The sequence below is a fragment of the Phasianus colchicus genome, chromosome 6, assembly GCF_987193195.1.
Source record: "Phasianus colchicus chromosome 6, bPhaCol1.hap1.1, whole genome shotgun sequence".
Classification (NCBI taxonomy): Eukaryota; Metazoa; Chordata; class Aves; order Galliformes; family Phasianidae; genus Phasianus; species Phasianus colchicus.
The window spans coordinates 21,198,484-21,211,051 of NC_143441.1; the positions used below are offsets into that span (position 1 = coordinate 21,198,484).

Consider the following 12,568-nt stretch of genomic DNA (forward strand, 5'->3'; position numbering starts at 1 on the left):
TAAAAAAAAAAAAAAAACTCCTGGGCTGCGTCTGTGGTAAGATGGCGCCTCTCTAAGACCTGCCTCTTCTTAGTGATGAGGAAAAGGCCATAAATCCGTTGTTGTTTATGAAAATTTACAACTTTGCAATACAACTTTATGAGTTGTTCGGTTTTTCCATTGGTCGTTGTCGGTCATGTGGATGGTAACCGTGAACATGAACTTTTTTATAATTTCCCTTGCGAGAATAGAGCCGCATTCTTTTGCTGAGCTCTGTCCTGCTTCGGATCTCTCTGGCTTTCAATCCCCATTTCATTTGCTCTTTGTAAGGCAATAGTGAACAAAGTGTGCGGAGGTTCGGCATAAGCAGCCGCCTAGAACACAGATCCGGGATGGCAATTTCCAGTTCCCCCGCTGGAAGGTGTGGCATATTGGATTCAAAGCACTGGCGTGGCAGATTTTCAACTTGCAACCTGGCTAATTTCCTGCTTCTTCTGGCACCAAAAGGAGGGCGATTCGTCTCCTGTGCAGCCAAAGCGACAGCTGTCAAAGTCGCAGGGGCTCCTGTGAGCCAGAACCTAAAAGGTGAGAAATGTATATGACACTGCCGTAAGCAGGGAAACATGCTTTAATACGGGGAGATATTAGACGTGTGCAATTAAAGCGAATGGGAATGTGAGCGGCCAGAAATAGACGCGGTCGCAGCTCGGCTCCTTTCGGTTTAACCTGTGCATGCGGAGATGCTGAATAAAATGCCGATTTGCTGTTATTTATTCGGGAAGCGTGGATTTTTCACCAAGTTTATTTCTGTCGGCGTTTGCCAGGGGGTCGCTGTGGCATTCCGATTATTTTCTAAGAATTCAGGTTTACAGCATCAGCCTGGGAGGATTAGTGTTATTATTATTATTTTTGCCGGGGGTGGAGGTGGGGGTGGGGGAGGATGATTTATATATGTATATAAAAGCAATATTTTTCTTTCGCAGCATTAACTTAAAGCTCCATCGCGGCAGCTGAAATTTAGATATGATTTATCTGTGATTATTTTAAAGCTGTTTGGGGGAGGGGGGGGTTGGAATCACGGCACGACGCTGCTGTGTCCGGGGGAAGGTTCTGCCCGGAACGCGGCTGTGCCTTTGGTTGTCTCTCTCGGATGGTCGCCGCGGAGCCGTGGCGCAGCGCTCGGGCGGCGGCAGCGCTCAGCCCGGCTGCGCGGAGCGGTGCGGATCGCGGAGCCGAACCCATTCTCCCCTCGCTGTGAGCGGGGAGAGGGCGCGGGCCCCCAACCCCCAACCCCCGGGGAAAGCTCCCGGGCCCCCGCCGCCGCCCCTCGGTGACAGCCATCACGGGTGAGCGGCTCGCAGCGCTGTTTGTGCCGCCGAAGCCTCGCATTTGCATTGCATTGCGGTACCCGGCGGAGTGGGGCTGCGGCGAGCGGCGGATTATTTATTGCGGGCGGCGGTGCTCAGTGCTGCCACGGCGTGGCCGAGCGGCGGAGGCGGGCAGGGGCGCGGGGCAGCGCCGGGAGACTGCGCCGCTGCTGCCGGCACCGCGCAAGGGCTTAACCCCAGCCTCCCCCCATCCGAAAATATATATTAAAAAAGGGATATATTTTTAACAATGAAGTCCTGCCTACCGCATCTCTATGGAGCATCGCTCCCGTGGGCCGATATTGCGCTGCCTCTTCCCTTCGCTGTGCCCTCGGTGTGTGTGATGTGGGTGTGTGCGTGAGCCGAGGGCGGCCCTCGGTCTGTGCACCCCGAGCTGCCCCCCAGTGTCCCTCGGGTCAGAGTGGCCGCTCGGCCGGCCCGGAGCGCTCGGATTCGAGCTCTTAGTTAAAGGCTTTGGAGCGGGGGGGAGGGGGACGGAATGCTGCCGAGCTGAGAATGGTTTCTAAGGGGGTTTGTGCACGAAGAGAAGGAGGATTTTAGGGTTTAGAGGGGGAGTGCCCCCGCACCTGTACCTGTGGATGAAGAGAGGGGTACGCGGGACGCGGGGAACTCTGCAAACAAACGCACGGCCGGCAGATACCGGGGGCTGAAGCGCGGGGCTCTGTGGCAAAACGCTGCGGCTGCCTTCTGCTTCCCTGTAGGAAAACTGCAGTGAATGTGGCCGGGAGGGCAGAGCTCGGGGTGCCGGGATTTGGGGTGCGCGGAGGTGGGGGGAGGAGCGCAGAGGACGTGCAGATACGAGTGCGGCACAGAGCGCAGCGCCGAGCGTTCGGTTGTCACCGAAACGGCTCGGACCGCGGCCCGGCCGCGCACAGTAGAGAACTGAGTGCCTTTGGTATTACGAGAGCAACGAAGAAATAGTTTCGCCGCTCGCGGCCGGGAAGTAGACGGTACGGTTTGGATGCGAGCGATAACTCGAGGGAGAGAAGAAAAAACCAAAAGGAAAAAATAAAAGAGAGAGAGAAAGAAATAAATCAATGCATAAGCTATGCTGCAAAATGTAAATAAAAGAGAGCCTTGCGCGATTTTTTAAACGTTGGTCTACGTGCGGTGGATTCACACAAAGGCCGCCCGACCACAACTTTTTAAAGTAGGGCCGCTGCGCTCCGCTTGCCCCGAATATTGATGTTTCACGGCGCGTTTTCGTTCTGCCCCACGTTGGGGGAAATCCTCTCGTTTTAAACCTCTTTGTGCTCACCGCGCTGGGTGCTGGGCTGCTGCCGTTCCCCCTTTTTATAGCCCTATTTGCAGAGAGCACAAAACTTTCCTGGGGAAGGCAAACACGCGTTTCCCAACGAGCCCGCAGCTCAGAGCCGGCGTTCTGCCAGGTGTGGCCGCGGGTCGGCCGGCACCGGGAGTTTAAGGAAGTTGAAAAAAAATTGGTGGCAATCAACATCTGAATGTGAAAGTCCAGCTGAGGCCGCGAACAATACGAACTATTGTGGGGCGACGTTTTAACTCGCTGCTGTTTTATAGGTATCGTAATCAGCCCCCGGAAATGAGATAAATAGCCCTCCGACAACAACAGAACTCTCGGGTTAAAGCTGCTTTAGGAAACGGAGCTCGCACGAATACCATTTTCCGGCGGAGAGCGTTTAAAATTAGGATATTGGCTGTGTTGTAATGGGAACACGCACGGCTCGGGGTGTGCCCTCCTCCGCAGGAACCGCGGGGTTACGGTTCCGCCGTGCGCATCGCGGCGAATTTCATCAGCACTGTTACTGTCCCAGCCCTGGGCCGGGAATGAGATTTCCGCTACGGGTAACTGCCATGTTGAAAAATGAACGTGGAAATGTTTGTTTCGCTTTTTTTTTTTTTTTTTCCCTCTCTCTTAAAGACACACATACGTGTTTGATCAAATTCTTTTAGAGCTACGACGAAAGCGATTGGCTTCTACTGACTCAATAGCGGGCCTTCATTAATTAGAGATAGTCCCGCCGGCTCGTTGTTGGGTTCGGATGTTTGGTTCCTTCGGCCTGGCAGCAGCCGGGATGGGGGGTCGGGAAGGCCGACACGCGGAGGTGTATCGGGGCTGTGCGCGGGGGCTCCCCCGTCCTTTCTCGGCCCCTTCTCGGATGCTGGAGCGGAACACCCCTTCCCCGCAGGCCGCATTTCCCCGCTCGGGCCCGCAGCTCGCCGTTAATTGCCGGAGCGCTCATTAACGCCCGGGACCGGGCCCACGCGGGAGGCGCAGCCTCACACAAAGCTGGCGCCGGGGCGGAAAGCCCCATCGGAGGGGGGATTTCAGCACATCACCTCCAGCCCGGCGGCCTCGCCCCCAGCGCCGCGGTGGGGGCGGCGGCGGGGTGCGGTGGCTCTCCCACCGGCAGAGCCCCTCCGGCGCCGCGCTGCCCCTTCCGTCCTCCAAACTTTCCCTCCGCAGCATCCATCATCGCCCGCCCCCTCCCCAGGGCCGGGGCCCGGCGCTCGCCCACTCCTCCTCGGCGCTGCGAGGCGACAACTTTTACGGGAGGCTCCTCTCCCCCCCCGGCGCCCCCCTCCCTCCCTCCGACCACCGAAGGAGGGGGCTCCGCGTCCCCCGCTGTCACCCGCGCGCCGCCGTTCTCACGGCGGGATCCCCGAGGGGCGGTCCGCCGGGCGGGGGCGCGGTCGGTCCCCGCGGGCCGTGGGCGCGGGGCGGCGCGGGGCGGCGCGGCGGGGCCGGGGCTGTCGGTAACTTCGCGGCGCGGTGGCGGCGGCCCCGGGGGAGCGGGCGCCGCTCGCGCTCCCATTGGCCGCCCCGCCGTCAGCTGCTCCTATTTTCTGCTGTCGCTTTTGGCGCTCGGCCATCCAGAAACAAACCACTTCGATGACTACTAATAGTTATAGCCAGATGTACTAATACACAACAAATCACGGTCCGGGAGAGGGGAGAGCAAATGAGTTCCTATTTCGTGAATCCCACTTTTCCCGGGAGCCTGCCCGCTGGCCAGGACTCCTTCCTCGGGCAGATCCCCCTGTACCCGGCGGGCTATGATGCTCTGAGGCATTTTCCGGCTTCGTACGGGGCGAGCAGCCTGCAGGACAAGACCTACACCTCACCTTGTTTCTACCAACAGTCCAACACCGTCATTGCTTGCAATCGGGCTTCCTATGAGTACGGAGCCTCCTGTTTCTATTCAGACAAGGAAATTAGTAGCGCCTCTCCCTCCGGCAGTGGCAAGCAGAGGGGACACGGGGACTATCTACACTTTTCTCCCGAGCAACAATACAAATCCAACGGCGTGCAAAGCAAAATTGTGAATGACGAAGGCACCGACCGGAAGTACACGAGCCCTGTTTACCCCTGGATGCAGCGGATGAACTCCTGTGCCGGTAAGTGACTAAGCGCAGCCGAAGGGAAGGGGCGCCAAAAGTTTCTTTCCCCCGGATTTTTTTGTTTGTTTGTTTGTTTTGGTTGTTTGTTTTAGGCAAACTGGGGCTGCCGAGGGGCAATGGTTCCGCAGGCACCCGCTCGGATAGGACCGGGCACCTGGCACCCTGGGAGCAGCGGCCGGGAGCTCAGCCTTGTGAAACGGGCAAAAAAATAATGGCAATAGAAGGGAGGGAGCAAAGCCCTTTTCCCACTCTTCTAAAGCCACCCCAAAGCTCGGCTCCTTCATTGTCAGAGAGCGATGCAAGGAATATGCCCTCTGCACTGAGGATCCAATGCATTTGTGGAACATTCCTCATCGCCCCCCTCCCCCAGCTCATTAGTATTGGATATTGAAAGCACGTTTCGGGGCCGCACTCCCATGGCATCGCGGATTTTTTCTGCCTTACAAAGTGAACTGCATGGGATCGAACCGTTCTGGCTGGGAGTGGTGCTGGGGAAAGGAGGGGTCTCTTATTTTTGGCACTTATTTTTGATAATCCCATTATCACATTTGCTTGCGTTATTTGCTAATGAGTCCCCGAGTGAGAACCCCTCCCGCGTTTATGGTCGTTGGACTGTGGGCTGTATTTCTTTTTTTTGGGGTGGGGGGAGTTAAACTTTTAGCAAGACCATTCTGATGCTGCTTTGCATTGGAGGGCAATAAATTCCGGAGCAAATGGCAAAGGCTGTTCTATGATCTTTAGCTGATGTCTATCATTATGCTTAAATTACAGCTCCTCTGTAGCCATAGAGCAATAGAGCGTGTTTGTGCCAGCACACACACGCACACACGCGCACACACACCCCTGCCCGCACACGTGTGTGTGTGTATGTATGTATGTGTGTATTTGTGTGCACGCAGCCTCCCCGCATCCGAGTAAGGTGCTACCTACAGCTCTCCCCCCCCCCCCTCCTTCCCCCACCTTACGGCCCCTTTGTATCACGGCCACCCCATGAGCACGTCCGCACCCACAGCCGGTCAGGCAGGAAGAAAGGGGGACAAAAAAGCCCCAGCAGCCCCCTCCTCTCCCACTCCCCCCCACCCCCCGTCACCCCCCCCCGCGAAAAGCGGCACGGCTTTGTGGTCTGAAAGCACTGGGCCCTGTCCAACGCGCTCGTTTTGTCTTTACTTCTGCAGGTACAGTATATGGAGCTCATGGGAGACGAGGGAGGCAGACTTACACCCGCTACCAAACGCTAGAGTTAGAGAAGGAGTTCCATTTTAACAGATACTTAACCCGAAGACGACGCATTGAGATTGCGAACGCTCTCTGCCTTACCGAGCGCCAGATTAAAATATGGTTTCAAAACAGGCGGATGAAATGGAAAAAGGAAAACAAATTCATAAATTCCACACAGCCCGGCAGCGACGAAACAGAGGAAAAGTCAGGGGAGTAGAACCGTGTTTAATAAATGCTACCAGGCCCGTCCTTAGAGCTCTCTGTTATATTGTTATTTACCTTGTGCTCCTTCTGCTACTAAAATCCCATAGGTTTGTCACAGTCTATTAATCCCCACAGGCTGATGTACATCTGCAATCAGCCGGGACTTGCTCTAAGACACGCACAAGTCCGAGCTTTCGAGCTACGGCCGTGTATATAGATAAGAACCGCTTCTGCCACGAGTAGATGGCGTTGCTTAAAACATTCAGAGACCTGGCCCAGACTGTAAAATATTTGAGTATTTATCTGAGTGTGGGAGAGTGTCCTCGGAGTGCCTGTGTGAGAACCGACCCGCGGAGGACTGTTATTATTATTATTGTGCGTGTGTGATTGTGAACATTCATACTGTAGAAATATGAGAGATGGTAGAAAATCTCGGGTTTATCTTTTTACCAGCTCCCGCTACGTCGGGCCGCCTCGATACGATGTGTTTGGGATTTTATGGTCCGTAAGGGAGGGAAAAAAGAGTTTTACACGACTGTAGGATATTTAAGTAGAAAAAAAAGCAGAAAAAAATCCTTGTAAAAAAAATCGTTGTATAAAAACTTTGGTATAAGCTTGCAGATAATGCGAAAATGAATTGCAGGGAGACTTCTAAATGCCACTAAACTGACCCCAATCTGCACTATTGATACCGAGTAAGAGCTCGGTGATAAACTTTAGGGCGAGAGTGAGGAGAGGCTTTGAAGGGGCGAATTTCTGTCGTTCCCGTTGAGCTCGCACTGTGATTTCAGTGAGCTCAGCTCTGCACTGAATTATGGACTTCATTTATTGGGGACTCGAGAGTTTGGGTCCGTCTTTCTTTCTTTTTTATTTTTTTTCCCCCCTTACCATCTTTTGAACTGAAAGGAAAGAGTCGGTCGTATTAACTCGGGGATATTTTTCCCCGCTTTGTGGTACCTTAATTTACATCCGCATTTCCTAGCACTGGAAAAAAAAAAAAAAAAGAAAAAAAAAGAAAAAGAAATGAAAAGAAAAAAAAGGAAAAAAAAAAAAAAGATATTTTAAAGAGATATAGCTGCGATAGCATGGTTCCATTTCGGGTTCTGTGTAAGGAACAGAAGAGCAGCGGTTGATATGTACGTTCTATCTCTATATGTTGTATTGTTTGCATGCGAGTGTGCTGTGAGGCTGTGCACAAACCCACTTGTGTGCGCACCGAGGCTCTTTTGTTCGGGAGGCAGCGCAATTTGGGCTACCGCTCTCAACATTTCACAAGCCAGAGCTCCAAAATCCTACTGCAAAATGGCCACCATCGGATTTATGGTGTTTTTTTTTTTTTTGCCGGGAGGCAGAAAAGTAGCACCGACACCGACCGCCTGCGATCCGCCCGCTAGCTAGGGAAGCGCCGCACGGCTCTCATCCCGCAGAGCTACCTGCCGCTGCGGAGTGGCGGGACCCGCTCGCCTCTCGAAACCTCCGCCGCGGGAAAACGGTACAAAAATCCACATATCGTAACGCGGATCGTGCGAGGGACGTGACCGCCGCCAGCGCCGGGGACGGAGCGCACGGCGATCGCGGCCCGCCTCGCACGAGCATCACCCCGCGGAGCCGGCGCGGCGCTCCCCGCGCGGCCCCGGGGCGGCCCCGCCGCCCGCCCGCGCCCCTCTGCCTCCGCTCCCGCTCCGCGCCGCCGTCGGGGGCCGTCACCCCGCGCCGACCCCGCTCCGCGCCGCCATCTCCCGCGCCGCCAGCGGGTGGCGCTCGAGGCCGGCGGACGGGCGGCGGCGGTGGCGGCGGCGCGCGGCGGAGGCGCGCCCCGGGCCGCCCGCGCCCTCCCAGCTCCCCCACCAGTGCACGAGTTTACCTCTAGAGGTCATCAGGCAGGATTTACGACTGGACAACAAAAGCACGTGATTTGAAGCCGTACCCCATATTTGGGTGCCTACGTAGGAGGGAACCAAGTACATGTCCCAGTCATTTCCATAATTCATCATAAATTGTGCAAGGGTGCTATAGACGCACAAAACGACCAAGAGCCACAAATCAAGCACACATATCAAAAAACAAATGAGCTCTTATTTTGTAAACTCATTTTGCGGTCGCTATCCAAATGGCCCGGACTACCAGTTACATAATTATGGAGATCACAGCTCGGTGAGCGAGCAATACAGGGACTCCGCCAGCATGCACTCCGGCAGGTACGGATACGGCTACAATGGCATGGACCTCAGCGTCGGGCGCTCCGCTTCCACCCACTTTGGTGCCAGCGAGAGAGCCCGCTCTTACCCGGCCAACAGCACCTCTGCCTCGACAGAGCCCAGGTACAGCCAGTCCGCGGCCGCTTCCCACTCGCCTCCCCCCGACCCCCTGCCCTGCACCGCCGTGGCCGCTTCGCCCGTCAGCGAGAGTCACCACGGGGTGAAAAACTCCCTGGGCAACTCCAGCAGCACTTCGTCCAATTCCAGCAGCAGCACGCACATCAGCAGGGACGGGGTTGGCACCTCGTCCGGCACCGAGGAAGACACTCCGGCGAGCAGCGAGCAGGCAAGTGCCCCGAGCGACCAAAGCACAGCACAGCCTTCCCAGCCCCAGATCTACCCTTGGATGCGAAAGCTGCACATAAGTCATGGTAAAGCAAATACCCTGTTCTTTCTTTATTTCTCTGGAGGAAAAGCAGGATTGAATGTAAAGCCGGTGTCCGCGCCGAGCGAGGTCGGGGAGAGGGGGAGAGGAGGGCGTGGGAGCGCGCAGCCCCCGCTCCCTGCACGGGAGCTCCCCCCGGAGAGCGGCAGCGCCCGGCCACGACCCAGCGCCCGGCCGGCTCGCGGGGAGCGGGGGGCTGCGGGAGCCTTTCCCGGAGCGGGACCGCTCCCTGCTCTGCCCTTCCGGGGGGACCCTCCGCCGGGAACGGCGCTGCCGACCCTATTTGTGTCGCCGAGCCGAATCGAAAAGAGAATAGCAGGGGGCGAGGAGGGCAGCTCTCGCCGCCGGGAAGGCGCGGGGAGGAGGGGGGGGAGCACCGCCCTGACCGCGGGGAGCGGGCGGAGGGGCGCGGAGAGCCCCGGCCCCGCTACCTGCCGCGCCCGGCCCGCCGGGGAGCGCCGGGGGTTCGCCGCCTCCCGGAGCTCCGCCGTGGGAACGGGCTGCGCGCCTCCGCCTCGCTCCGCGGCCCCGAGAGCCCAGCGTGCACCGCAGGCGTCTTCCGCAGAGCCGAGCCGGGGGAGGAGAGAGGGGGATTCGCCTCGAAAACGCGCTAAAATGCCCTTTGTAGAAAGAGCGAAACCGAAATCCGAGCGGAAACTTAGCACGGCCGCCAGGTCCCCCTCCCCCAAAGGCTTTTCTAAAGGGGCAGGAGGGGGAAACTTGTTGAGCATTTCTCCAGCCCAGCAACAAAACCGAGCCGGGCTGAGAATAACGGTCCTGGTGGCTCGGAGCTGCAGGGAGACACGAGGGCTCCACGTCGCTGCTGGGAATCTAAACGCTGTACTTTTCTCTTCCAGACAACATAGGGGGACCAGAAGGGAAAAGGGCTCGGACTGCTTACACCCGGTATCAGACCTTGGAGCTGGAAAAGGAATTTCACTTCAATAGATACCTGACCCGCAGAAGAAGGATTGAAATAGCACATGCTCTTTGCCTCTCAGAGAGACAAATAAAGATCTGGTTCCAAAACAGGAGAATGAAATGGAAAAAGGATAATAAGCTGAAAAGTATGAGCATGGCAGCTGCAGGGGGGGCATTCCGTCCCTAAGCGTTTGATCAATTAAAAGTACTGAGCAGTATTAGCTGACCCTGCGTCTCATGTCAGTACTAAGTTGACTTTCTAAAACTTCCTTGTGTTACTTCTGTGAAGAAACCCTGTTCTTGTCGCCCTTATTCATCTTTTAATCATGAGCCTGTTTATTACCATTCTCTCGCGTGTATAAGTAGATCTGCTTATCGTACATTTCTTTGTCTTGAATGGCTTTGTCTTGAAAAAATAATAGATGTTTTAACTTATTTATATGAAGCGAGCTGTGTTACTTGAAGTAACTGTTAAAAAAAAAAAGCAAAAGAAAAAAAGAACAAAAAAAAATAAAAAGGGAAAAAAGAGAGAGAGAGAAAGAAACCCTCCCCCGGTTTAGTACAAATGTTATGTGTTGCACTCAACCTGCTTAACTGTGCATGTGTGGTCAAGTGTTAATGTCCGTATAGCTCCAAGCTGTTAAAAATATTTTTATTCAAACTACCTATATAATTTCTGTGTAATTAATGCTGTCGTAGAGGTGAAATGATGAAATCAACTGAACTTGTCCTACGTGTAGTGAATAGTGAATCTGTGACGAAAACTGTGATTCCAAGCAGTATGTCCTTGCTGTGCCTTTGTATATGACTCTTTGCACGAACTCTTAGAAGTGGCTCTTATTAAGCGCAGCTTCTGTGATGTATGTTTGGGTTTTTTTGGTTGGTTTTTTTTTTTTTTTTTTTTTTTTTTTGGTGGTCAGAGTTACAAATATAGTCAAAGTCTGGCTGTTTGAGCAAACTGTGAGCAGCTTTTTTTTTTTTTTTTTTTTTTTTGTATTTGTTTTTTTAAAAAAGAAAAAGGAAAAAAAAAAAACAAAACAAAAACAAACCTGACTGGAAATCGACAAAAAAAAAAAAAAATTGATGATGATAATAATAATAATAATAAACTTTCTATTGTAAAGTTTTCGTGATCTGGTTTGTGCAAAGCAAAGAGCTGCGCTCCCTCTGCGCGCTCCACGGGCCCGCGCTCAGCGCCTGAGCGCGTTCACCTGAGCGGCCGGGCTGCGCTGCTCCGGGAGCGCTACTGCTGCTGCTGCTGCTGCTGCAAAGTTGGAGCAGAAGTTCCTCCCTTAATGGCCGCTCGCTAAGGTGGAAAGCCGCCTCGCGAGGACCGCGATCGACAGCCTTTGTGGGCTAAGCAAGCGTTAGCCGGTCGCTGATGGCTGAACAAAACTTGTGCTTTGTTAAAACACGCTGCTAAGTCCGAGGCGTGCTCGCCCCGCTCTAGCTTTTCTCCTGTGGTCGCCTTAAGTATCTTTGCGGGGCGGCCACGTTAGAGCCCTCTGCGCCTATTAGTAACACTCGATCGCCACGTTCCCACTTTTCGCCCTTTACAGATTTTTTTTTGCTTTCTTCGCTACTACGGTTAGTTTTCTATAAGCGCGATGTTACTTACCCCGTCAGAGCTTGAATGGTTAACTCTTCCCAGCTTCTAAGAGCAACTACAGATTTGCACATTTACTGACCGGTTACATTGATGCCTTCCCTTAAAAGTTATAAAACAGTAAACTTTATAAGCCCCAGTTCCGGCTATATGACATTTGGGTGCCAAATGAATAGGGTTTTGTCTATGAATTAGATCGTAAAATCATCCATAGCACAGACAGATAGGCTCACTGGCTATAAAAAGTCACGTGGTGCCATTAAAGTAAGTTTTATGGTTTTGGGGAGTTGACATCCAACATTATATACCACATAACATATAATCTCACTGACGCTGGACTTCATTTGACTCTTTTGCAGGCTACGTGTGCCTCCTGGCCATTCACATTGTCACTTTTAGGTACAGAAGTATCCAAACCACAAGTTCTCAATACTGTGTGAAAAAATGGCTCCCTGCAAGTCGAGGTAAGTTTTGTGCACAAGTTCCTTAAAGTTTCTCTGTGCCGGGGGAGCCGAGGCTCCCGCTCGCTCTTTCTCTTCCCCTTCCCCTCTCCCTGTGCCGAGGTTTGGGGCTGTCCCCCCGCCCGGGGCAGCGCACGCAGCCCCAGGTTGTGCGCAGTGCTGCGCAGTGCCCCAGCCCCGCTCCCGCGGTTGCCAGCGCTCTATTTTAGCGATCAAATCAAAGTAAACCACAATAAGCGACTTTGGCAGAGATGGATTTTGGGGCCTAGCTTTAATCACTTGGACTACCGCAGAAGATAATTACTTCCTTCGCTCCAATAGACTCTCCAAGTTTGGAGAGGTTTTGTTTAGCAAGGAGTACTTACTGCGGGCGATTAAAAAAAAAAGAAAACAGAGTAGATAAGGCTTGATATGATCTGGGCAGTGCCTTCAGTAGGCACGATAGGGGTGGAGGCGTGATGATATGGTAATCATCTTCGCATTGGCGAAATGTGTTGCACATCAGAGCAAGTATTAAAATGGCACGGAGCACGCTGGAGTGCTTAAGATTCCTCTTTTCTGCACTGGGTCGTGTGGGAAGCTTTAGCTATGGAGCTGAGCCCATCCGCGAGCGTGTGCTGTGCTTCGGGTGTGCGCATTTGTAACTACTCTGCAACTTTTTTTTTTTTTTTTTTTCCCCAGCTCCTATCTGTAAATATAAGAATATAAATGCGTTCGAGTGATGCGCGTGTGTGCATGCATGTACCGATCTGTGTGTACCCCTGTGTAAA

The 12,568-nt window shown here is 53.8% G+C and overlaps 3 protein-coding genes across 6 annotated transcripts in view; all 3 read left to right on the top strand.

The window, feature by feature from the left end:
- Positions 1-464: 464 nt before the first annotated feature.
- HOXA6 (homeobox A6) lies at positions 465-7,785 on the top strand. Of its 3 annotated transcripts, none has more exons than XM_090142645.1 (3): positions 465-564; positions 4,487-4,742; positions 5,921-7,785. In XM_090142645.1, exons 2-3 carry the CDS (start codon positions 4,718-4,720, stop codon positions 6,178-6,180), a joined length of 285 nt encoding a protein of 94 aa, XP_089998771.1. In that variant the 5' UTR covers positions 465-564; positions 4,487-4,717; the 3' UTR covers positions 6,181-7,785. The 3 variants fall into 3 exon arrangements, with proteins under 3 accessions (XP_089998771.1, XP_089998772.1, XP_031446009.1); XM_090142646.1 differs by having other exon boundaries at positions 467-564; positions 4,585-4,742; XM_031590149.2 differs by lacking the exon at positions 465-564 and having other exon boundaries at positions 4,093-4,742.
- Positions 7,786-7,976: 191 nt separating this feature from the next.
- HOXA5 (homeobox A5) lies at positions 7,977-10,630 on the top strand. Of its 2 annotated transcripts, XM_090142644.1 has the most exons (3): positions 7,977-8,488; positions 8,633-8,796; positions 9,668-10,630. In XM_090142644.1, exons 1-3 carry the CDS (start codon positions 8,235-8,237, stop codon positions 9,916-9,918), a joined length of 669 nt encoding a protein of 222 aa, XP_089998770.1. In that variant the 5' UTR covers positions 7,977-8,234; the 3' UTR covers positions 9,919-10,630. The 2 variants fall into 2 exon arrangements, with proteins under 2 accessions (XP_089998770.1, XP_031446002.1); XM_031590142.2 differs by having other exon boundaries at positions 7,978-8,796.
- A 1,064-nt stretch (positions 10,631-11,694) lies between these two features.
- HOXA3 (homeobox A3) overlaps positions 11,695-12,568 on the top strand; it is a 34,687-nt gene continuing 33,813 nt past the window's right edge. Inside the window, exon 1 of the mRNA XM_031590144.2 lies at positions 11,695-11,801. The gene's annotated coding sequence lies outside the window, so the exon portion shown is untranslated. The remainder of the gene's footprint in view (positions 11,802-12,568) is intronic.

Bases quoted from the DNA above. Each gene is read 5' to 3' on its own strand.
- HOXA6 (XM_031590149.2), top strand. From the start codon at position 4,307: ATGAGTTCCTATTTCGTGAATCCCACTTTTCCCGGGAGCCTGCCCGCT. The intron at 4,743-5,920 runs GTAAGTGACTAA...TTACTTCTGCAG, and splicing joins GCGGATGAACTCCTGTGCCG to GTACAGTATATGGAGCTCAT.
- HOXA5 (XM_031590142.2), top strand. From the start codon at position 8,235: ATGAGCTCTTATTTTGTAAACTCATTTTGCGGTCGCTATCCAAATGGC. The intron at 8,797-9,667 runs GTAAAGCAAATA...TTTCTCTTCCAG, and splicing joins AAAGCTGCACATAAGTCATG to ACAACATAGGGGGACCAGAA.